Consider the following 22613-nt stretch of genomic DNA (forward strand, 5'->3'; position numbering starts at 1 on the left):
TTTACCTCAATGTTCATACCATTATTGAGCCACCAAATGCATTCCATCATGTCTTTTCCCCATGCAAATAGCAGTTTACTGATATTAATGATAGATCTGTAGCGCTCTAGGAATAACATGAGAGCAATATAACTTTCTACTATGCCTGCCTATAGCCATCATGGTCATCTCATAGTGGGTGAGTCAGTCGGGTCAATACCTCAATAATTCAGTGGATCCATGTGCTTTATTGTGTCACTGATCAAACAGCCCTCAATGTAATCCTTTCAATTAGTCCTACTTCAATCATTTGGAAGTGCATGTCATCAAATTGGCAATTAGCCTCTTGTGCATTAGAGCAATTAACAGGGATATGAGATTTCCTCCAAACTCAACCCAGACATTCACATTAACTTTAGATGCAATGCGAGATTGGTTAGAGAAAATTAGCTACTTTAGAGTTTAAGTTGGCATAGTTGCCACCAGCTCTACTACTAGTGAACAATAGTTATGGCCTGTGTGGCCATTCCATACCCTATGATTACATACAAATAATCAAAGGCAACAAAATCTACCAAGCATTTTACCCAAATAAGGAGTTGAGAAAAGAAGAGTATAAAAACCAAACCGTTTATTATGTACATTCAATAACTATGACAGGAAATAGAAGGCAAACATGAAGATGGAAAAAAATGAAGAGAAATACACAAGCCACTTGAAGAAAATAAAAAAATATCACTTAGATCAATGAGCTTAGCAATGCACATGTGAAAACAAAAAAGTCACATGCAATTCCAACTCATGAAATCCCTGTCCAACAACTCCCACTAGGTTGACTTCAGCACAGTGCAGGGGTAAGAGACACACCGCTGGGTCTAAGGTGATCACAGCAGCCGTGAGCGGGCACATGGGAGTCTCCACTGATGGGTAACAAGTGGAGGGTTATGGAGGGATGGTCAGTTGCTGTGCCATAGAGCAGTCTGTGCTGAACTGCTGTGTGCATGGTGGGACAACCTCATTGGTTACTTAACATACTTCAAAGGAAACAACTGCAGGGGTTAAACATTCCAAATTAAAATTGAACTAAGAGATAAACTGGTAATTCAAATGATACCATGACCACAGAAGAACATAGATAACACAGGCATAAACTTAAAACAGGCAGTATTTTACATATCATTATCCCCCCCCCCCCCAACTAGAAACAAACTCAAGTGGACTATGTTGAAACCCCTCTCGATCCTGCCTTCATATTTCACATAGCCTCCTTTCCATAGAAATTGTTTTGATTCATGCAACAAATGAAATGACATTTGACCCTGTCCTTTTCACAGAAACATGCATACTGATACTTTTAATACTTTTTAAGAGAAGTTCAAAATTCTTATTGTCATGATATCATGGCATAAATACTCCACAGAATAACTAATGTGGCTGTCTGCATTCCTGCCGGCCTGATAAGACAGCTAGTAACATGGTAATCATCATGTCAACAGGCGGTTTGTGGCTCAGCTCTCTACCTGGGTCCTCCACCCTACAACTGTTCCTGAACTACACACTGACTCCCAACTAGAAAAAGGAGGCATGTGGGGCTCTTTAAAATGGTGTGGAATAGAACACTTTGTTTCACCATCACACTCACTCTAGTCTGACATTTATTCTCTATCAAAATGCCAAACTCCCCTCTCAAGTCTACTGTGGACTCCTAAATGTTATATTTAAGGCAGTGAAAAATGTTGGGTTATCATCTGCCTGGGACCACTTCATCAAAAGCCCTTGGCACATTCAGCAGCCCTGTTTTAAAAGACCAACTTTGCCAGTTCCCAAATGTATTTTGGGGATTTTAAGTTTATTAATCTGTTGCTATAAAATGATGTAAATAAATTCATGTTTGCCCCCATCTTCCCTCTCCACTTCTCAGATAACATGTTCTAGGACACGGTGCTTTTAAAACACCACCATCAGCAAACTGAAAGGGAGCACTTTGAACCCACCATAAAATAGAAAAACAGCTAAAATAACAGCAAGAACAATCAGAAAAAGTATAATAAATGTGTACACTTGACCAACAAATGTGCTTTTAGAGAATCTTTGGAACCAAAAGACAAACAATAGCAATAACATATTCAGAGTATATGGAGATACATAATAGGTCAAAGACTATTTATATATTTTTGTTGGCCACTTCCTGTACCTTAAAGTAGCATTGAGGCAGTGACTTTAATACATACTGGACTAGAACATTCCCAAAGACTTAGGAGGGAGGAAGATTGCATTGGGTGAACATTACGTTGTTTCACTTCCCGCGTGTCTGTATTTGTGTCAATTTGACAGAAAATATATATTAAAAATGGTGAAACCAAAAGTAACATCAACTTGTAGTGTTTGTAACTCTCATATGTTTCCTACCATCTGGTTTGTTCCCTCAAACCCCTAAGAATTCCATTCTTATCTGTAAATAGCTGGGTCCAGCTTGCATGACTGGTTTCTACAGCATGTTAGCTATGCCCAGACACTTTCAATGTTTTTACCCCGTTCAGTCACCATTCTGATGCTACACCTGGAATGTCATAGTCTAGTGAAGAGAACATGTATAAGGAGTTGTGTTGTACAATATTCTCAAAAGGAAAAATGAAGATAATGTAGGTATATGATAGTAAGGATACATGATACAGATCAAAAGACGTGTCATTATAGTTTCAACTACAGTAAGAATCATAATCAGAATACTTAGACCAGCAATAGCAGTATTAATCAACTGGAAAATGATGATGATAGTGGATGTAATTTCATTGCATCCACATTATATAACAATAATCATTTTAAGCAATGCTTTTTCATAGACAATTATAGAAAAGAAAAACTGAGGTAATGCAGAATAAAAACAAGTCATTTTGTTTCTTTTTCCTTGTCATTTCACACCGTTTATCTTTTGTTGTCCTTTACAGTTGGGTTGGTGGTGTAATGTAATGTAATGGTAGACTGTTTGGATTTCTCTAATCATTTTCAGAGCAACAGCTGTTACCTAGATTTAACTGCGTCGTCGCTCAGCTTTTGTAGTTCAGATTATGGACTTTTTGCTACTTTTGCTTTTCTTCGTGTCATTCACCTTTTTGTTGAACAGGTTCTTTAGAAAAACAACTTGGATGTGTTCATTGTTTAACTGATGGGAGTCCACCACTGGGCAGTTTTTTTTGTCAATGTAGTGTTTCGTATAAAGGACCTAAGATTTTAGGCTAGTGATGGCCTACTTTTAGGTTGTATTAACACATTGAGCTGTGTACATATGTGTGCAATTTACATTTGAGTATTCTTACCACAGGCTATTAGGAGCAAAGGTTTGTAGTGATGTAGTGTAAAAGGTTACTGGTGGGCAGCAATTTCTCCATTCATGTCCAATAGTGTTTTTTATGGAACCATTCTTGTTCTTCCCACAGTTTTGTCTTCAGTTATTGTTGCCAGTCTTGAAATTCATAGGCAGTTTTAATTCGTTCATTACTGTCACTGAGTGTGACCGTTGAAGCAAGCAGAGTTACAGTTGAGTTTATCTTGAGTGGATGACCTTTTTCCAAAACACATGGGTTAATACTACCACCCGTAGAAAATGGAGGGGAGCTCTTCCCAAATGAAGAGGTTCAGAAATGTGGAATTCCGTGGTGCGAGTGCTGTTTAGTACGGCGCAAACCTACTGTATCCAGCCCGATATAAACTAGCCTGGAGGAGAGAGAAAGGGAGAGAGATAAAGAGAAATTAGAAATAAGGAAAGGAGGATGTATCTGTTTTTAAACAACAGACAGCAGTGAAAAAGATGTGCGAGAAGTAAATAACTACATTTACATAAAGTGAAGATAACTCAGTTTCCAGCCTGTTGTTGTAGTGTTGCGGCTGGGGGGCTCTTACCATGGCACCGACTCCATAGGCAGCTGCAGCAGGACCTAGAGCGTGGTAGGGATCTGTAGTGTACACTCGCCCATAACTGTCCCAGAGGAATACCAACACATATGTATTTCAGCTACACATAGTTACAGTGAGAATATAACACACACCTTGCACTGACTCATAGATACTACACATCACAAAACAAAAGACTTGTAAAGATCAAGTGTATCATAAATACCCACCAAAACTAAATAATATCTACTGTGAGTCATAGCCTAGCATGTTATTGTGTAAAAGTCTGGCCACATTATTGCATTTCGAGGCTGCTGCTTTTTGAGTCCTCAGACGATCCTCCTCATTCTTACCTGTCACTGTAAGCAGCAGCTGCCGCGGCAGCAGTTGCCCCGGTTACAGCGGTAGGCTGAGCAAAGCGATAGGCAGCGGCAGGATAGCCTCCCTGGGAGACAGAGGGACAAATGGAGGTTATTACCATGGTACAGCTGAGGTAGACAGGATCATTACCGAGGCAGAGTTGTGTAAGTGCAGGGTGAGTTAAAGAATCACACAGTACAACAACCAAGTTTAGAACATTTGTGGTTAAAGATTAATATATTAACAAATGTAAAAATATAAAAGAAATCATAATTATTACAGTGGAAGTTGTTGACAATCATCAGTAATGCAGCATATCAAAGATGAAGAATTATAGAGAAAGATAAGTAACGTTTACACAAACCATCCATATTATCGTTGTGATCTCTCATATGCATATAAGACAAAGAGAGAGGGGGAAAATAGAGATGCCACACTCAAAACACACTCACAGTGTCACCTCCTGGCATTGAGACAGCATGCTTGCCCCGATTCAATGCAAATCTATTTGAACACACCACTGCATTTGGACCTAATCATACAGAACACAACCCCGAGCATTCCCCTGGAAACCTGCAGTACAACTAGTGACAGTAAAAAGGGAGGGGGGCTGTGAGAGAAGGTAAGGGGGAGAGAGAAACGGTAGACCTATGCCTGTAGAGCATGCAGACGTAGATCAGCATGCTTCAGAGAAGAGTCCAGACCGGGAAGGGGTTGGGGACAGGCTTTAGTAAAACGAAACCGTGTTCTCCTCGTCTTTATTTTCAGCCCCACAGGGCACTGCTGCTACACAGATAGAGTATCTTCCAGCTCATCTCTGTACCGGTTCCAGCTATGGATGTTACTCAGCATAACGGATGTGGTAACTTCCAATCAGAAGAAATGGTGCTGGGAACATTGGTGTTCGTATGAAATAAGAGGCTCTCTGCCAGTGACTTCAAGACAAATACAACTGCTGCCTTTCATGTGATCTCTGCCAGCAGTCTACCTTTCAGGGACCAGGTTCTCTTTGAACAAACTGGCAAAAACACACGCTGTTTAGTAGCTTAGTAACAAACCCCTTCCCCACAATCCACCTGTGCAGATGTCAGTGAGTTAGTAGGAAAATGAAAAGCAAGTTACCGTTTCAAAACAAAACAACATCAAAAGATCATAATCACCAGAGGGATAATAAAAATAGACACTGTGTTTGGTAATGACCCTACCTGAGGCAATCTGCTACTAATGACAGAGTCCTGAAACACTATTCTATAGAGAGAACAGAAACAGCCATTGTCAACCTGGACACGCGCCCGGACACAAGCGCACACAGAGCGGCCCGGCTACCCATGTTGGAACCCCGTGTTACAACACCAGACTACAACACCCTCTGTTACAGTCTGTCTTCTGGGAAAACTCACCCACAGGTGTGACCCCAGGCAGTGGTGGAATGGTAAAGTACAGAGTGTACCCCTTAGCATAATTCAATATTTGGGCAGCTCTGTGCAGCACATTTAATTATGCACATGCAGAAACGCACAGAGAGAAAGGAGAGAGAGTCATGAGGGAGTGTGAGGAGTGGGAATCTACTTACGTATAAGTCTGCAGCTCCATAAAACCCACCATCCTGATACACCACGCTAAGAGATAAAGGCAGACAGAGGAGATGGCAGACATAGGAGATGGCAGACAGAGGAGATGGCAGACAGGGGAGATGGCAGGTGAAGAGAGGGGTGGAGGGAGGAGATGGCAGACAGAGGAGATGGCAGACAGAGGAGATGGCAGACAGACAGAGGAGATGGCAGACAGAGGAGATGGCAGGTGAAGAGAGGGGTGGGGGGAGGAGATGGCAGACAGAGGAGATGGCAGACAGAGGAGATGGCAGGTGAAGAGAGGGGTGGAGGGAGGAGATGGCAGACAGGGGAGATGGCAGACAGAGGAGATGGCAGGTGAAGAGAGGGGTAGAGGGAGGAGATGGCAGACAGGGGAGAGATGGCAGACAGAGGAGATGGGTGAAGAGAGGGGGAGGGAGGAGATGGCAGGTGAAGAGAGGGGTGGAGGAGAGGCAGATGGCAGACAGGGGAGATGGCAGACAGAGGAGATGAGACAGGTGAAGAGGAGATGGGTGGAGGGAGGAGATGGCAGACAGGGGAGATGGCAGACAGAGGAGATGGCAGGTGAAGAGAGGGGTGGAGGGAGGAGATGGCAGACAGGGGAGATGGCAGACAGAGGAGATGGCAGGTGAAGAGAGGGGTGGAGGGAGGAGATGGCAGACAGGGGAGATGGCAGACAGAGGAGATGGCAGGTGAAGAGAGGGGTGGAGGGAGGAGATGGCAGACAGGGGAGATGGCAGGTGAAGAGAGGGGTGGAGGGAGGAGATGGCAGACAGGGGAGATGGCAGACAGAGGAGATGGCAGGTGAAGAGAGGGGTGGAGGGAGGAGATGGCAGACAGGGAGATGGCAGACAGAGGAGATGGCAGGTGAAGAGAGGGGTGGAGGGAGGAGATGGCAGACAGGATGGCAGATGGCAGACAGGGGAGATGGCAGGTGAAGAGAGGGGGGTGGAGGGAGGAGATGGCAGACAGGGGAGATGGCAGACAGAGGAGATGGCAGGTGAAGAGAGGGGTGGAGGGAGGAGATGGCAGACAGGGGAGATGGCAGACAGATGGCAGACAGGGGAGATGGCAGATGGCAGACAGACAGAGGAGATGGCAGGTGAAGAGAGGGGTGGAGGGAGGAGATGGCAGACAGGGGAGATGGCAGACAGGGAGATGGCAGAAGAGAGGGGTGGAGGGAGGAGATGGCAGACAGGGGAGATGGCAGGTGAAGAGAGGGGTGGAGGGAGGAGATGGCAGAAGAGGGGGTGGAGATGGCAGACAGAGGAGATGGCAGGTGAAGAGAGGGGTGGAGGGAGGAGATAGGGAGGAACAGGAGCAGTGGAGATGGAGGGGTCGGTGTTTACAGTGAGATGGTCCAAGACCAGAGTGGCAGGAATGAAAGCCAGTGTGGAGGAAAGTAAACAGGGAGATGATTGAGGGGAAAAGTGAACGCACAAGGAGAGAGATAGAACAGTTATTTCACACACATGCAGCATGCAGAGGAAATACACTACCATTTATTTCTTCCATTACTGCTGAACCAAGTGGTATTATCAACATGACTGTATTATAGGGTACCATCCTCTATCAGCATCCCCGGGGAGATGGAACGGAGGCCCATTTACATTGACAAGGTCCTGGACAGACTGAGGACAAGTCAGCCAGTCGTTTGTTTGAAGTCAGGCAGTAGTGGATTAAATATGGAAGAGCCATTTCCTGCAGCACTAGTAAAAAAAAATCCAGAATATCACAGCAGTTGCATCCCCATTAACCAATTGGCACAGCCCAGCAACATGCAGTACAGTTTCTAGTGGAATTACTGGAACATAGAAAAATAGAAAGAAAATGTGTCTGGTCTTTGTGTGCAGTGTGACGCAGAGGGTCAAATGATTGTTCTGCTCAGAGGGAGTTTGTGTCTATACTACCAAACTAATGATATTACACTTATTGGTATTTATAGTAAACTACTGAATTTACTGAAGGAACGTATATAAATGTCATGTTAAGTGTGTCCGTTCAGAGGATGGATTGTGTAGTTGAATCCCTTACCCAGGGTAGGCAGGGAGGGCAGGCTGCGGCACCGCCGCACGCACAGCCCCGTACACTGGCCTTCCCCGGCCCCTAAGGTGGGCACCACGGAACGCAGCTGCCGTGGAGGCTGCCGCTGCCGCAGATGGGTAGGGGAACCCCGGAACTGAAGGAAGGAGAGAGGGTATGAACATCCAATGCCTGGGGGTACTATGAATTAGGGATGCTTAATAAATGAAGTCAGATTTGGGTGAAATGAAGGGCATGAAATCTAAGAGGAAGACGAGGTTTACCTGCATAGAGCTCTGGTCCGTACATGGCCTGCACCATTGGGCTTAGCTTCCATCCTGCTGAGAAGCAGAGAGAAGGGAGAAACAGGAGGGTTTCATATAGATAGGGGATACACAGGGAGATGGGCAGCTGACTAATAGTTAGTTAGGGATCATAATGAGGCTAATGGAGTAGTTTGCATATGGTTACCATATGGCAGGGTGCTAAGGGCCTCTCCGTTGGGGTAGGGGCTGACCATCTTCTTATTGGTCATCACCCTGGCCGTGGCATTGTTAACCTGGGGAGTGGGAGGAGGGACAGTGAGCACAACGTTTGGCCCGTTCTATTCAATTGAGGAAACACACACAAACACAATCACACAAGTGGACCAATATTAGACATTTACACGTGATAGCAATTCATAAAATAAAGCATATCTATCTCTGACTGTGTGAATAATGCAATGGTAATAACACTCCTGCTGTCTAAGGTCAACAGACCATTTGCCAAGAAGATGGTGATTGTGTGTACACATACAGGGAGGCCACAGTTACAGTCTGCTCCCCATTCACCATCGCTGGATCATTCACATCAATACGGTGCTGGGTTTGATGCATCACATCGTTAACTCCTCCCTGCCAGGCTGCCTCCTCCTCAGCCAGTTATACGACAGCTGACAACATCGCTTATGATGAAGTAGGCTCTGCTCTCCCTGGCGGTGTTTGTGTGCGCGTGTGTACATGAGTGGGTGGAGGATTGTTAGGGGGGAATCTTAGTCATGCAATTAAAGTGTTCTGCCCAAGAGGAGTGTAATCGATGACTCACTGTGGAGACAACTAGCTACACTGAGGGCCAGTGGTTGAGCCCAGCGGTGAGAGGAAGAGAGATTTATAGGTAAAAGAAGAAAGGAAGAGATAAGGTGGAGGAGAAGAGCTGAGATACGTGGCACTGCAGGAGAATAATAATATGTGTTTGCAGGTGTGTGAACAGAGACGGCTGTTGAATCAAGATGGCTGCTAGCTAGGCTAATCCCTCACTGAACTTCAAAGGGCCATATTAGGCTCCCTTCCTTAATCTTTATCCATCTCCTTTGATGGGGTTTATGAGAATGACTGTTGTGTCGTGCAATTTCACAGTTTGAGTGTGCCGTTGCGCCATGTCAAACTTTGTTATGAGCTACTAATGACCTATTGGCCAATTGGAGAGCTTTGAGACTTCTATGTGACAAAGTTCCACTTAGAAGGCCATTATGGATTCAGCCACCTTCAACACCCCACTAATCATACTCTATCACTGCAGCCCTCATTCAAATGGAAATGACAATTAGCTCATTTTCCTTCATTGCAAATGAGATGGTCAGCCTTGAGTGATTCAATTAGCTGACATAATTGTCCCTGTGAGTGAAGACACTAAAATAAAACGAATAAATCAGCCTAATGAATCAGATTAATGCTGATAATCTTTTCATATCACAGCATTCATATCCGGGTCATTTATACGCCTCTATTTTGGGTATGATAACTGGGCAATGATCCATTTCCTTATGTATAGTTAGTGGTGTGTCAAATGCCAGGGGAGGTAATGCAATTTGATCAATCTCACCGAGAGGTAGACATGCAAATCAAACAGAGACCAGTGAGAAACACATCTGCATGGGTTAATAATAAACATTCAACCCCATCCCACCCCTCAACTTAAGCCCACAGCAGTACCAATAGAACTGGGCCAAAGTAACCCAAACCGCCCCCAAATGAAACCAAACTTGTTGGGGTTAACCTAAAAAGAAATCAACATCAATACATACAAAAGGGGGAGAGAAAGAGGGGTGCAAAAAACATTTGTTGGACAAAATTAATAATTTTATAAGACAGAAATTATACGCAGCCAAATATGGGCGCATCACATGACCAAGAGTGAGAATAAAGAACCAAAAAATGTAATTCAGCCAATCAGCAAGCGTCGGATGCAGCATAGAGACCAATCAAAACAATCGCAGCACTCCCATATCAAACACATACAGAGACAGATGGGACAGGTAAGGAGTTCAGGAGAGGGATGCAGGTGAGAAAGAGAGAGATAGATACAGAGCCAGTCCACATACAGAAACAGGGAAACACAAAGATGGTGTAAGAAAGAGAGAGACGTCGTCTACAAAAGCAACAACAAAAATCAACAATTATTTTCTCAAAAACAAAAATAACAAATACCAAGGTGCGTCATTCAAAAAAAGCAATTAGATTCTGTGACCATTCTCCCAAAAATCTCACTAAGTTATATGTGGAGGAATAGAGAGACAGAGCACTAAAGGATGGAGGGAAGAGAGAAGAGAAGAGCAATCCTCATACCCCAAAAAAGAGAGAAATCAAATCATACGAGACACTGCCAGGCATTATTACTGTGTGTCACAAACTAAGACCAGTACACAAACTAATACACACACCATTCAATAAAGGAAAACCAAACCAAAGGGAGGTTAAAAGGACAGCAGAAGACAGGCCAAAGGATCACCCACTTAAACCCAATGTGTTTATATACAGTTGGTTAAACCCCTTATCTTTTCAGGCTACTCTACAGAGGAATTCACAGAACAGAATGAATCTCTGTTCTTTTAACTCCTGGTTGTTAATCCCATTACTAGACTCACGACAGAGGTGCGTTATTGCGGTTATAAACTTTATTGATTGAGTATTCTCTTAAAGTGCATTCCATAAGATTCCCTGCTGCTGCTCGCAATGTGAACTTTTAAAAATCCTCAAACTTTAAGAGCTACACGATTAACGCTGCTTATCATTGTGAAGAGAAAATATGGACAGATGGATGAGCTATCTTTTCTAAACAATTACAATTTCACTAACTCCTGTAACAGATATACTTATGATGACTGCTGAATGGACAAAAATTGGTGGGATGGCCTGCAGGACCAATCCAATCTGATTGGATGGGTCTGGCAGGGCCTGGTTCCCCAGTGGGTGGGCCTGTGTCCACCCCACAAATGCCTACGCCCCTGTGTTAATCTATCGGTTTCCATGAGTGATTCTCCCTGAAGTTTCAAAATGTGAAATACATAAGCATATACACTTTAGCTCAGTATACTTTCACATTTAGAACACAGAAAAACACATACAATTAGGATTTAGAATACTAGAATTGACATGAATATTTTTATGATTGAATAAAGGTCAGCCATTTTGGTCAAGGAGTTGGTCAACTATGGTTTGCCAGTGCTGTGATAAGATCATGTAAAACAGGGCTGAGAAACTGGTGGCTGCAGCCCAAGGATATATATATTTTTTGGGGGGGGTTCATTTTATGTCAGTCAAATTAGCCCATGTCAACTAACATTTTTTAGATTGGTAAATTAGTCTAGCAGCCAGTTATCCAAACTTCTAGTAATCAAGGTCAAATTAGAGCCCGGGGGCCCCCATTGATTGTGTTCGTCAGTCTCACAGATATTATATTAAAAACTGGAAGCGTCGCTCTCCACCTTATGGCAAAATGTGTAGATGACATGTAATTAACTCAAAAACAATTGTATGGAATTAGTTCCAAAACTGGAAAATATTCTCTCCACCCCACGGCACATTTCTTGGAATTGCAGTAAACTAGCTTTAAAACAGCAACATATTATCTACGCCCCATGGTGCCCATCCCTGATATAAAATAATTAATTTGAAGGAATTTTCTGCCCTGTATGTTTGTTAGCTAGCAAGCCAGCCAGTTTTGGAGGAATGTTTCCGTAGATTTTTAAATTTTTTATTAACTGCCATTATGCCAACATTCCATTCGAACAATGCAGTCAATCCACAGCCATACACTGGCTGAAATCAGTTAGGACTTGGACAAGTTGGAAATACAACAAGTAATGCTATTACATCATTTAATGGCACTCAAATTCCCATGAAAACAAACATTTTTAACATTATGATTTACAAAAATATTTTAGAGGCTATTTATAAGGAAAATTGGTGTAAACCTTTAAACTATATTTATAATTATATCACAATATTTTAGGTTGACAATAATTTGATTACACAATTTCTGATATATCACATGCATTACTTTAATTTTCCTGCATAAGTAAAATCTGGATTATGCCTTAGCCATTAATTCCAATTAGACTGGTTTGGATTTCTCGCTGACCACCATGGGTGCCATTTTAACCCCATTCTGGAACTTCAGAGGGCTTATGAAATAGCCCCTCTAGTAATTGAATAGGAACTCTATGAAAAAACACACCATGTTGTAGGAAGCAATGCTGTGTTCTAATCATGTCCTCCACCATGCGAGTGAAAATTACCATTCTATGTGCAAGTGCAACTTGCAGCGATGATTGTACTTTCCAATCAGCAAAACTGATGGGTCGTGTTTGAAAATGGTAACTGTAATTTCTGTACTACTTTCTGTGTGCTTGAATGTTGTGCATTAGGATTTAAAACTGCAATCCACATGTTGTGCATTAGGATTTAAAAGCGCAATATGTAACTTTTTGGACGACCGGACCAAATTGACGTAGAAATGCGAGTTATAGATCTGTCATTCTCAATGAAAGCAAGTCTAAGAAAAGGTAGATATTTTCCATGTGCACCATTTCTATGCTTCCCGTTCTTAACTTCTTTGGGATAGGGGGCGGTATTTTGACACCCGGATGAAAAGCATGCCCAAAGTAAACTGCCTGCTACTCAGGCCCAGAGGCTAGAATATGCATTTAATTGGTAGATTTGGATATAAAACACTCTAAAGTTTCTAAAACTGTAAAAACAATGTCTGTGAGTATAACAGAACTGAAATGGCATGTGAAACCCCGAGGACAAACCATAAAATAAATAAAATAATTCAGCATACCACTGATTTCAATGGCTGGCACTTTTATAATAGGGAGAAATCGTTCCCGATTGCAGTTCCTAGAGCTTCCACTAGATGTCAACAGTCTTTAGAAAGAGATTCAGGCCATTTTTTTGATGCCCAGCGTCGTCCGGGTTAAGCCGGCAGGGATATCCTTGTCTCTGTAGCTCAGTTGGTAGAGCATGGCGCTTGTAACGCCAGGGAAGTGGGTTCAATCCCCGGGACCACCCATACGTAGAATGTATGCACACATGACTGTAAGTCCCTTTGGATAAAAGCGTCTGCTAAATGGCATATATTATTATTATTATATCATCGCGCACTTGCGACTCCTGTGGTGGCCCGGGCGCAGTGCACGCTGACCAGGTCGCCAGGTGTACGGTGTTTCCTCCGACACATTGGTGCGGCTGGCTTCCGGGTTGGATGTGTATTGTGTCAAGAAGCAGTGCGGCTAGGATGGGTTGTGTTTCGGAGGATGCATGGCTCTCGACCTTCGCCTCTCCCGAGTCCGTACGGGAGTTGCAGCGATGAGACAAGACTGTAACTACTACCAATTGGATACCATGGAATTGGGGAGAGAAAAGGGGGTAAAAAAAACAAAAACAACATCCAATAGTCAAAGGTATATGAAATACAAATGGTATAGAGAGAAATAGTTGACGCGTCATAATTCCTATAATAACTACAACCTAAAACATCTTAACTGGGAATACTGAACCACCAGCTTTCATATGTTCTTATGTTCTGAGCAAGGAACTTAAACGTTAGCTTTGTTATATGGCACATTTTGCACTTATACTTATACTTTCTTCTCCAAAACTGTGTTTTTGCATTATTTAAACCAAATTGAACATGTTTCATTATTTATTTGAGACTAAATAGATGTATTGTATTAAGTTAAAATAAGTGTTCATTCAGTATTGTTGTAATTATCATTATTACAAATAAATATATATATATAAATAAAACCGCCCGATTAATCGGTATCAGCTTTTTGGGGGGGGGGGGCTCCAATAATCGGTATCGGCGTTGAAAAATCATAATCGGTCAACCTCTATTTCAAACAGCTGAAAATACAGTATTTTTCCATTATTGAAAATATATTTCACAGCGGTTTAAATGGTACAATGACTCTCTACACTATAGGTCACTTGTTTGTCACATAAACAGAAATTAGGCTAACTATTAGAATTTTAGCAACCAGGAAATGGCAAAGCGATTTCTGCATATTGCACCTTTACACAGGCCCACCCATGAATCTGAAACCCATCCAACACTGGAGACAAAGAAAAGTTATTCCCAAAAGTTATGACAGATTTATTTTCCCCTTAACTAACACTGACTGAAGCAGCTGAAAGGATGATAAGACAATTGAACAGGAGCTTCCCAGAGAGCCCTGGGTTATCATCATTACTGGGGATAACAATTCATTAGGAAAAATATACATACAATGAAGTTTTAATCAAATGGGTTCTGGTAAGCCATGTCATTGCAAAGAGGAGGATGATTAAACTTGGACATTCCGGGGAGGTGTTAATGAGAGGAGGGGAGGGGGGTGGATCCATTATTATTACTAGTTGGACCAGGCTGTCAATGGGCTGTGTGTGTGTGTGTGTGTGTGTGTGTGTGTGTGTGTGTGTGTGTGTGTGTGTGTGTGTGTGTGTGTGTGTGTGTGTGTGTGTGTGTGTGTGTGTGTGTGTGTGTGTGTGTGTGTGTGTGTGTGTGTGTGTGTGTGTGTGTGTGTATCTGTCTATATGTGTGTGTGTGTGTGTGTGCGCCTCGTCACTGCTACCTTCCCTATCAATACAGGCCCATCATAAAAGGGACTTATACTCTGGATAGCTGAGGGATCAGAACAATGCTAGGCTACCATACTTCAAATTGATTTGTAATATACTTTAGGAATATTCAAAACAATGTGTGATTTTGCATCTAGTGCCTTTTTCAAGGGAGGGGTTGGGTCAGATCAGCGATTATGTCATTTATACACAACTTACCGTTGCCGAAGAAACAGCGTGAAGACACGCGAGTGGTTACCGTGGAGACTGACAACACACATAGAAGTCATCAGGGAAACAGAAAAAATATAATAACAAATAAATAAACCAACAAACAACCCAATAAATTAAAATCCCCTCCAATGTGAAATAAAATGGGGATAATAGTTGAAAGCAGTGATACAGTTTTTGAGAGAGAAAAATAATCCAAAATGAGTTTCTGCTCAATGTATGAGCATCTTTCCATTTCTAGTGAGACACACGGACTGGAGGGGTGCTTCTTTCAACGTATGCAAATTATAGTGGTCATAGGAGAGGAGTAAGGGACACAAAAACCAGGTCGACCACTTTTATATTAAGAGATTGGCTTAATTGCGTCTGAAAATATGTCTCCCACAGTCAAGAGTGGCAGTAAAAATACTTAAGTGAATTGTAGCGTAAAATGATTCTTACTAAAAGCGACGTTGGCAGGATTCATATTTTGATCTGCAGAGGGGGGTAATTGTATAAAGAAATTACTTTGGAACATTTAGTTCCGCTATGAATCACAACAAAATAACTTTAGAAAAAAAAAGAGATAAAAAGAGAGAAGGATGAGTTAAAGGACTAAAGACGAAAATATAACATGTGAAAGGAAATACAACGAGACGTATTACACACAGGTGCACATATACAAGACGAGAGGGTGAGGACTGGGGAGTGTCACACAGGGACAGAGGACTGGGGAATGTCAGACAGGGAAAGACATAACAGTGGAGAAACAAAGGAAGACAAACATGACTGGCTTGGAGATAATGGGAGCTTGAAGGAGAGAGAGAGAGTGAAGAAGAGAGAGAGAGAGAGAGAGGAGAGAGAGTGAAGGAGAGAGAGAGAGAGAGAGAGAGAGAGAGAGAGAGAGAGAGAGAGAGAGAGAGAGAGAGAGAGAGAGTGAAGGAGAGAGAGAGAGAGAGAGAGAGAGAGAGAGAGAGAGAGAGAGAGAGAGAGAGAGAGAGAGGAGAGAGAGAGAGAGAGAGAGAGAGAGAGAGAGAGAGAAGGAGAGAGAGAAGAGAGAGAGAGAGAGAGAGAGAGAGAGAGAGAGAGAGAGAGAGAGAGAGAGAGAGAGAGAGAGAGAGAGAGAGAGAGAGAGAGAGAGAGGAGAGAGAGAGAGAAGGAGAGAGAGAGAGAGAGAGAGAGAGAGAGAGAGAGAGAGAGAAGGAGAGAGAGAGAGAGGAGAGAGAGAGAGAAGGAGAGAGAGAGAGGAGAGAGAGAGAGAAGAGAGAGAGAGAGAGAGAGAGGAGAGAGAGAGAGAGAGAGAGAGAGAGAGAGAGAGAAGGAGAGAGAGAGAGAGAGAGAGAGAGAGAGAGAGAGGAGAGAGAGAGAGAGAGAGAGAGAGAGAGAGAGAGAGAGAGAGAGAGAGAGAGAGAGAGAGAGAAGAGAGAGAGAGAGAGAGAGAGAGAGAGAGAGAGAGAGAGAGAGAGAGAGAGAGAGTGAAGGAGAGAGAGAGAGAGAGAGAGAGAGAAGGAGAGAGAGAGGGAGCAGCCTGTGGTCTGGGAGAAAGAGAGAGGAGTGGAAAGGGAACAGTTCATACTCCCTGTCCCCTTTTCTTTTGCCCTCCTCTCACATAAACACACACAACCACACCAATCCATTCACAAGTTCACCTATTTTTCTCTGTCAATCATGCAAAGTATCTGAAACAAGCAACAACCATGACTAAATCCAAAGCTAAGCCCAGTTTATCACAAACAGCCCATTTAGAGCAGTAATACAGTTCTGGGGAGCAGAGTGATCACAGCCTTCTTTTGATTTGAGCCAATTCACATCTAAAGCTCAAGTGAAAGAGCTGATGTTGAAACAGGATCCAAATCAATGCCTTTTCAATTAGGTTGATGCCGAGGTGAAATGTCAGGATAAAACATCCAGTCTGATTGGCTTTCTTGAAGAACATGACCCTTTTCTTTAAAAGACTGACAGAACTGTTTCAAATGGAGGCTGTGGGCGGTTTGCCACCTGCAGTAGTGTAGCGTACATCTACCACTGAATGAGAACGGACCAGCCATGCAGGATCAGGTGAACAGTCCCAGTAAGTTAGTCCTTATCACACCCAGCTCTCTCTTTAGTCAGAGACTCAGGCTCATGCAGTGGTGACATGGTTGGTCTCTGAGTGAGGAGCTCTCCTCCCTGCGACCCTGTGTCTGATGAGATGCATGCTGACTCAAGAGCACCAGGAGACGAGACGTCGCTCGTTCTCATTACCACCACTACTGAGGTGATAGACTGCACCTTCATATTCTACTGCATCTAATGTCTGTCTAAAACTCTGCGCCACGGAGCAATCACTTCCCATCACACCAACACATCAACAAGAGCGGCATGCGGAGAGAGAGACACACCTACACGTTCAATACGCTGTTACTACTACAGTACTTCAGGGTGGGAACTGTGGTGTGACAGCACGGTGACAAGACTTACAGGGCTGTATCCGTCAAATGTCGGGGTATCCCACAGTCAAATGTCTTAAATGTCACCTTCAATACATCAGTGTGAGGAGTTGCTTAATGGCATATTGTTGTCACTGCCTGGAAATGGATTAAGCCTCAATGGGAGGGCTCTCCAACCCTGTTCCCGAAGAGCTACCGTCCTGTAGGTTATCAGTCCGACCCTGTTCCCGGAGAGCTACCGTCCTGTAGGTTATCACTCCAACCCTGTTCCCGGAGAGCTACCGTCCTGTAGGTTATCACTCCAACCCTGTTCCCGGAGAGCTACCGTCCTGTAGGTTATCACTCCAACCCTGTTCCCGGAGAGCTACCGTCCTGTAGGTTCACACTCCAACCCTGTTCCTGGAGAGCTACCGTCCTGTAGGTTCACACTCCAACCCTGTTCCTGGAGAGCTACCGTCCTGTAGGTTCACACTCCAACCCTGTTCCCAAAGAGCTACCGTCCTGTAGGTTATCACTCCAACCCTGTTCCCGGAGAGCTACCGTCCTGTAGGTTATCACTCCAACCCTGTTCCCGGAGAGCTACCGTCCTGTAGGTTATCACTCCAACCCTGTTCCCGGGGGGCTACCGTCCTGTAGGTTATCACTCCAACCCTGTTCCCGGAGAGCTACCGTCCTGTAGGTTATCACTCCAACCCTGTTCCCGGAGAGCTACCGTCCTGTAGGTTATCACTCCAACCCTGTTCCCGAAGAGCTACCGTCCTGTAGGTTATCACTCCAACCCTGTTCCCGGAGAGCTACCGTCCTGTAGGTTATCACTCCAACCCTGTTCCCGGAGAGCTACCGTCCTGTAGGTTCGCACTCCAACCCTGTTCCCAGAGAGCTACCGTCCTGTAGGTTCACACTCCAACCCTGTTCCCAAAGAGCTACCGTCCTGTAGGTTATCACTCCAACCCTGTTCCCCGAGAGCTACCGTCCTGTAGGTTATCACTCCAACCCTGTTCCCGGAGAGCTACCGTCCTGTAGGTTATCACTCCAACCCTGTTCCCGGAGAGCTACCGTCCTGTAGGTTATCACTCCAACCCTGTTCCCGGAGAGCTACCGTCCTGTAGGTTATCACTCCAACCCTGTTCCCGGAGAGCTACCGTCCTGTAGGTTATCACTCCAACCCTGTTCCCGGAGAGCTACCGTCCTGTAGGTTATCACTCCAACCCTGTTCCCGAAGAGCTACCGTCCTGTAGGTTATCACTCCAACCCTGTTCCCGGAGAGCTACCGTCCTGTAGGTTATCACTCCAACCCTGTTCCCGGAGAGCTACCGTCCTGTAGGTTATCTAGCATACTCGATTCTAATAATTACCTGGTTGAAAGGCTGAATCAGGTATATCGCAACTGGGGTTGGAGTGAAAACCTACAGGAGGGTAGCTCTCCAGGAGCAGGGTTGGAGTGAAAACCTACAGGAGGGTAGCTCTCCAGGAGCAGGGTTGGAGTGAAAACCTACAGGAGGGTAGCTCTCCAGGAGCAGGGTTGGAGTGAAAACCTACAGGAGGGTAGCTCTCCAGGAGCAGGGTAGGAGCGCCCTGGTCTATGGGTGGTGATGTCAATGTCTTTAGTTTGAGTGCTTTTTGTGGAATACCCTTTGACATGAAGAGGACACAAACAAACACAGACTGATAGAGGAGATGCATGGTGTGTGTGCAGACCTAGACACACACAGACTGATGGAGGAGATGCATGGTGTGTGTGCAGACTTAGACACACACAGACTGATGGAGGAGATGCATGGTGTGTGTGCAGACCTAGACACACACAGACTGATAGAGGAGATGCATGGTGTGTGTGCAGACCTAGACACACACAGACTGATAGAGGAGATGCATGGTGTGTGTGCAGACCTAGACACACACAGACTGATAGAGGAGATGCATGGTGTGTGTGCAGACCTAGACACACACAGACTGATAGAGGAGATGCATGGTGTGTGTGCAGACCTAGACACACACAGACTGATAGAGGAGATGCATGGTGTGTGTGCAGACCTAGACACACACAGACTGATGGAGGAGATGCATGGTGTGTGTGCAGACTTAGACACACACAGTAGTGTGGAGTGGAGACACAAACAGCAGGAAGACAAGTGAATCGGACCACTTACATGGGTACATTGGACGCGCACGGGAAACTGACTTCTTCAAAGCGCAGAGTTTTATTCCAGACAAAAAGAAGTACACTTCGATGTAATAGAATAGGCCACTGCAGAGATCAATACTTCACTCTGTGTAGAACCAACAGCCATGCACACTTAGGGTTCCAAATGGACTAGCTAGGAGAACATTCGCTACAGATTCCCATGCACTGACAGACTTTAGTCAACAACATGAAATAAAATATTGAATCCAATCAACAACGATTGCCTTTTTCTGTTTTATGGATAAACAGACCTTCATAAAAGTAGTAAGGCATTTTTAACTTTGAGAAGATGTCATGCTAAACAACCAGACGTCCACATCACTATCACCAAAATCATCTAGTCTTAACAAAATAGCCCATATAAAAGACATGCAAGAAATCCCAGACTGTCTGCACCAGCGCTGCAGTGACAGCCATGTTACAACACCATAGTATTATCATGCACACATACTTCCAAGAAATCCCAGACTGTCTGCACCAGCGCTGCAGTGACAGCCATGTTACAACGCCATAGTATTATCATGCACACATACTTCCAAGAAATCCCATGCAAAAGGACAGCAAACAGAATATTCACACTTCTGATTTCAAAAACAATCTGGTAAAATACTACCATGGTATATCTTTCAGAGTTTCCTAAGCAAAACAATGTGTTAGGAACCTGAAAGACATACTACGGTAGTATTTTAAGCAAAACAATGTGTTAGGAACCTATTTTATTTTAAGCAAAACAATGTGTAATCTAAGCCTAGCCTAGTACGGGACCATTAAAACATCTAAACATTCCTCATGTCGGAGCATTCTAAGCTTAGCCAGTTTTTAATTAGTATCTTCACATTTGTTAGAATAACAGCCAGTTAAAAAAAAAACTGAAATTATATGACCAATGACTAAGCTAGGGTTGCAAACAACTTCTAGGAGAGAGAAGAATCGTCACATAGCAGTGCCTCAAAGGAATACTGGGCTTTTCCTCCGGTGTTGAATGAGTGTATCAATACAGAACAACCTTCATTTGCCCTCAGTCTGTACGGCTGTTCTATCCCATGCACTAGTCAAACACAGACAAACCTGATGACAGACACTCCTGTTGACCCCATGCAGATTACAACGGCCTGGCCACAGCTTCAGAGAGTGCAACTACTGTCACACATGCAGCAATGACAAAAGGCGAAGAGAGAGAAACTTCCTTACAATTAAAGTGATAACGATCATGCGTGAAACAAGAAGATACTCCAGAGACTACAGACACAGAGGTTACAGAACCACCAGGGCCAAACAAATAGGTTGTTGATTTATAGAAGTTTAACTGATGTGGGTTTTCATTGGGCTCCATCAGTATCCATTCAACTTGCTGATTGACTGAAGGTGAAATGTGGGGTTTTACAGGCCATTGGATGCAGGTGTCATTCAGAACCAGACGTTGGAGAGCTGAGATGAAACCCAAGCGGGTCCAGCCATCACCAGCCGTCACATCATGCAGGACACAACTACCACAGTTAACCATAGCAAGGAGGCAGGAGCCCATGCAAAATCATGATTGGCTAAGAACCTGGCTTAAATAAATCTGCTCCAGAGATGGGTAGGATATCACTGGCACGCAAACAGACAATATTTCAAAGAAAAACATGCATCTTCTCAGCTTCTCCCCAACTCTGAAACAATCACATACGAGCCAAAGCTTCATTAAAAAAATGATAGTGAAAGGAGGGAGCTTAATATCAAGGATATGGCGTAGTTATTTTACAGATGGAGAGGAGAGCACTGTGCTGCATGCTGGAGGCCAGGAGACATAAGCTTGTTACTACCACTTTGCAGCACAGGGGGGGGATTCTAGACTAGGAACTGAGATATGATCAACCTGGCTACAATCGGCCATGCAACATCGTCTCATCACGTTCTCCTAATGTCCCGCGGTTCCAGCAACAGAGAAAGATGTTTTAGATTGTATTTTGAAATCAAAGCAGCGGAAGCTATAATAAGAAATAAGAAATGGTGCAAGACGGAACTGAGACCTAAACGATTTAGAAAGCGAAAACTTCCCAGCATGCCTTGAGGTTTCAACTCTCCCCCCGCCCCAAATTAACCAGGAAACAAGAAACACCCCAAAAAAAGGCAGCAAACCATCTGGGGGGTACCAGCAGAGACCACATCAGAGCATGTCAGTGGAAAAGGATGGCAGCTAGCGGAATCAGTGTACAGGCAGAGGAACGATGGTAGAAGGAGGAGATGGGTTCAATTACCTCTATCTTGCGACCTTCCACTAACGTGCCGTGAAGCCTTTCCCGGGCTTTCTCCGCGTCGGCGCTGGTCTCAAACGTGACAAAGCCAAAGCCCTGGGGTAGACGGACAGAGGGGAACGAGGAGCACCACAAAGACAGCGTAAGGAGAGGGCTGGAAGAAACACACCAGTTCTATAGAAAATAAAAACACTTTGATTTAGCTAGTTTTACTCATTTCATTACACATTTACTGAACAGGTACACAGTTGTAATCACTGGTTCATGCTGTTTGTTCTAGAACTGATACGGTGGTTACTGATTAGGGAAGGGTTGGGCAAACGGAATGTCGAAATTCAACAGAGGGCCACACAGATTTTCATGGGACCGATTTGCTTAAAAACCATAATGCCTATTGTTTATACTATCAGTGCAGGTAAATAGGGCACGGTGTGTGTGGAAAATGTAGCATTGAGACACAGTCAACACTTTACTTTTTCATCATAGTGTCCACAGCGGTGGGACTGAGGACATGTTTACCATCCCACTCACCTTTGAGCCTCTCTCATTGAAAATGATCTCAACATCAATAATCTTCCCAAATTGCTGAAAATAAACAAAACACAAGAAATTAGGATACAAACAAAAAGTCAACTTGCATTATGTACTCAGTGTAATTAATTGACAATCAGGGGTGAACTACACCTGCAGCACACTAGGGGCAGTATTGTACCAAAATAAATTCAATCAAACTACCTTCTATTGTCTATTTTTCTATCCCTTTGTAAGTACACGCCTTCCTATCCTCACTCGTTCACTAACTACTGACTACTTCTCTGTGTCTCTCA

At 43.9% G+C, this 22613-nt stretch overlaps 1 protein-coding gene across 7 annotated transcripts in view; it reads right to left on the reverse strand.

Annotated features, from left to right (window-relative positions):
- Positions 1–593: 593 nt before the first annotated feature.
- LOC124000226 (RNA binding protein fox-1 homolog 2-like) overlaps positions 594–22613 on the reverse strand; it is a 43038-nt gene continuing 21018 nt past the window's right edge. Inside the window, exons 5-13 of one of the 7 annotated variants that reach the window (XM_046306444.1) lie at positions 22318–22371; positions 21790–21882; positions 8316–8403; positions 8129–8182; positions 7857–8001; positions 5436–5478; positions 4224–4315; positions 3880–3955; positions 594–3693 (exon numbers count right to left, since the gene is read on the reverse strand). In XM_046306444.1, coding sequence (XP_046162400.1) covers positions 3649–3693; positions 3880–3955; positions 4224–4315; positions 5436–5478; positions 7857–8001; positions 8129–8182; positions 8316–8403; positions 21790–21882; positions 22318–22371 — 690 coding nt within the window. In that variant the 3' untranslated portion in view covers positions 594–3648. Of the gene's footprint in view, positions 3694–3816; positions 3956–4223; positions 4316–5435; positions 5479–5803; positions 5850–7856; positions 8002–8128; positions 8186–8315; positions 8404–21789; positions 21883–22317; positions 22372–22613 lie in introns of those variants that run through there. The other 6 variants (XM_046306443.1, XM_046306441.1, XM_046306440.1 and 3 more) reach the window with 6 other exon arrangements.

The sequence above is a fragment of the Oncorhynchus gorbuscha genome, linkage group LG16 (genome assembly GCF_021184085.1).
Source record: "Oncorhynchus gorbuscha isolate QuinsamMale2020 ecotype Even-year linkage group LG16, OgorEven_v1.0, whole genome shotgun sequence".
NCBI lineage: Eukaryota > Metazoa > Chordata > Actinopteri > Salmoniformes > Salmonidae > Oncorhynchus > Oncorhynchus gorbuscha.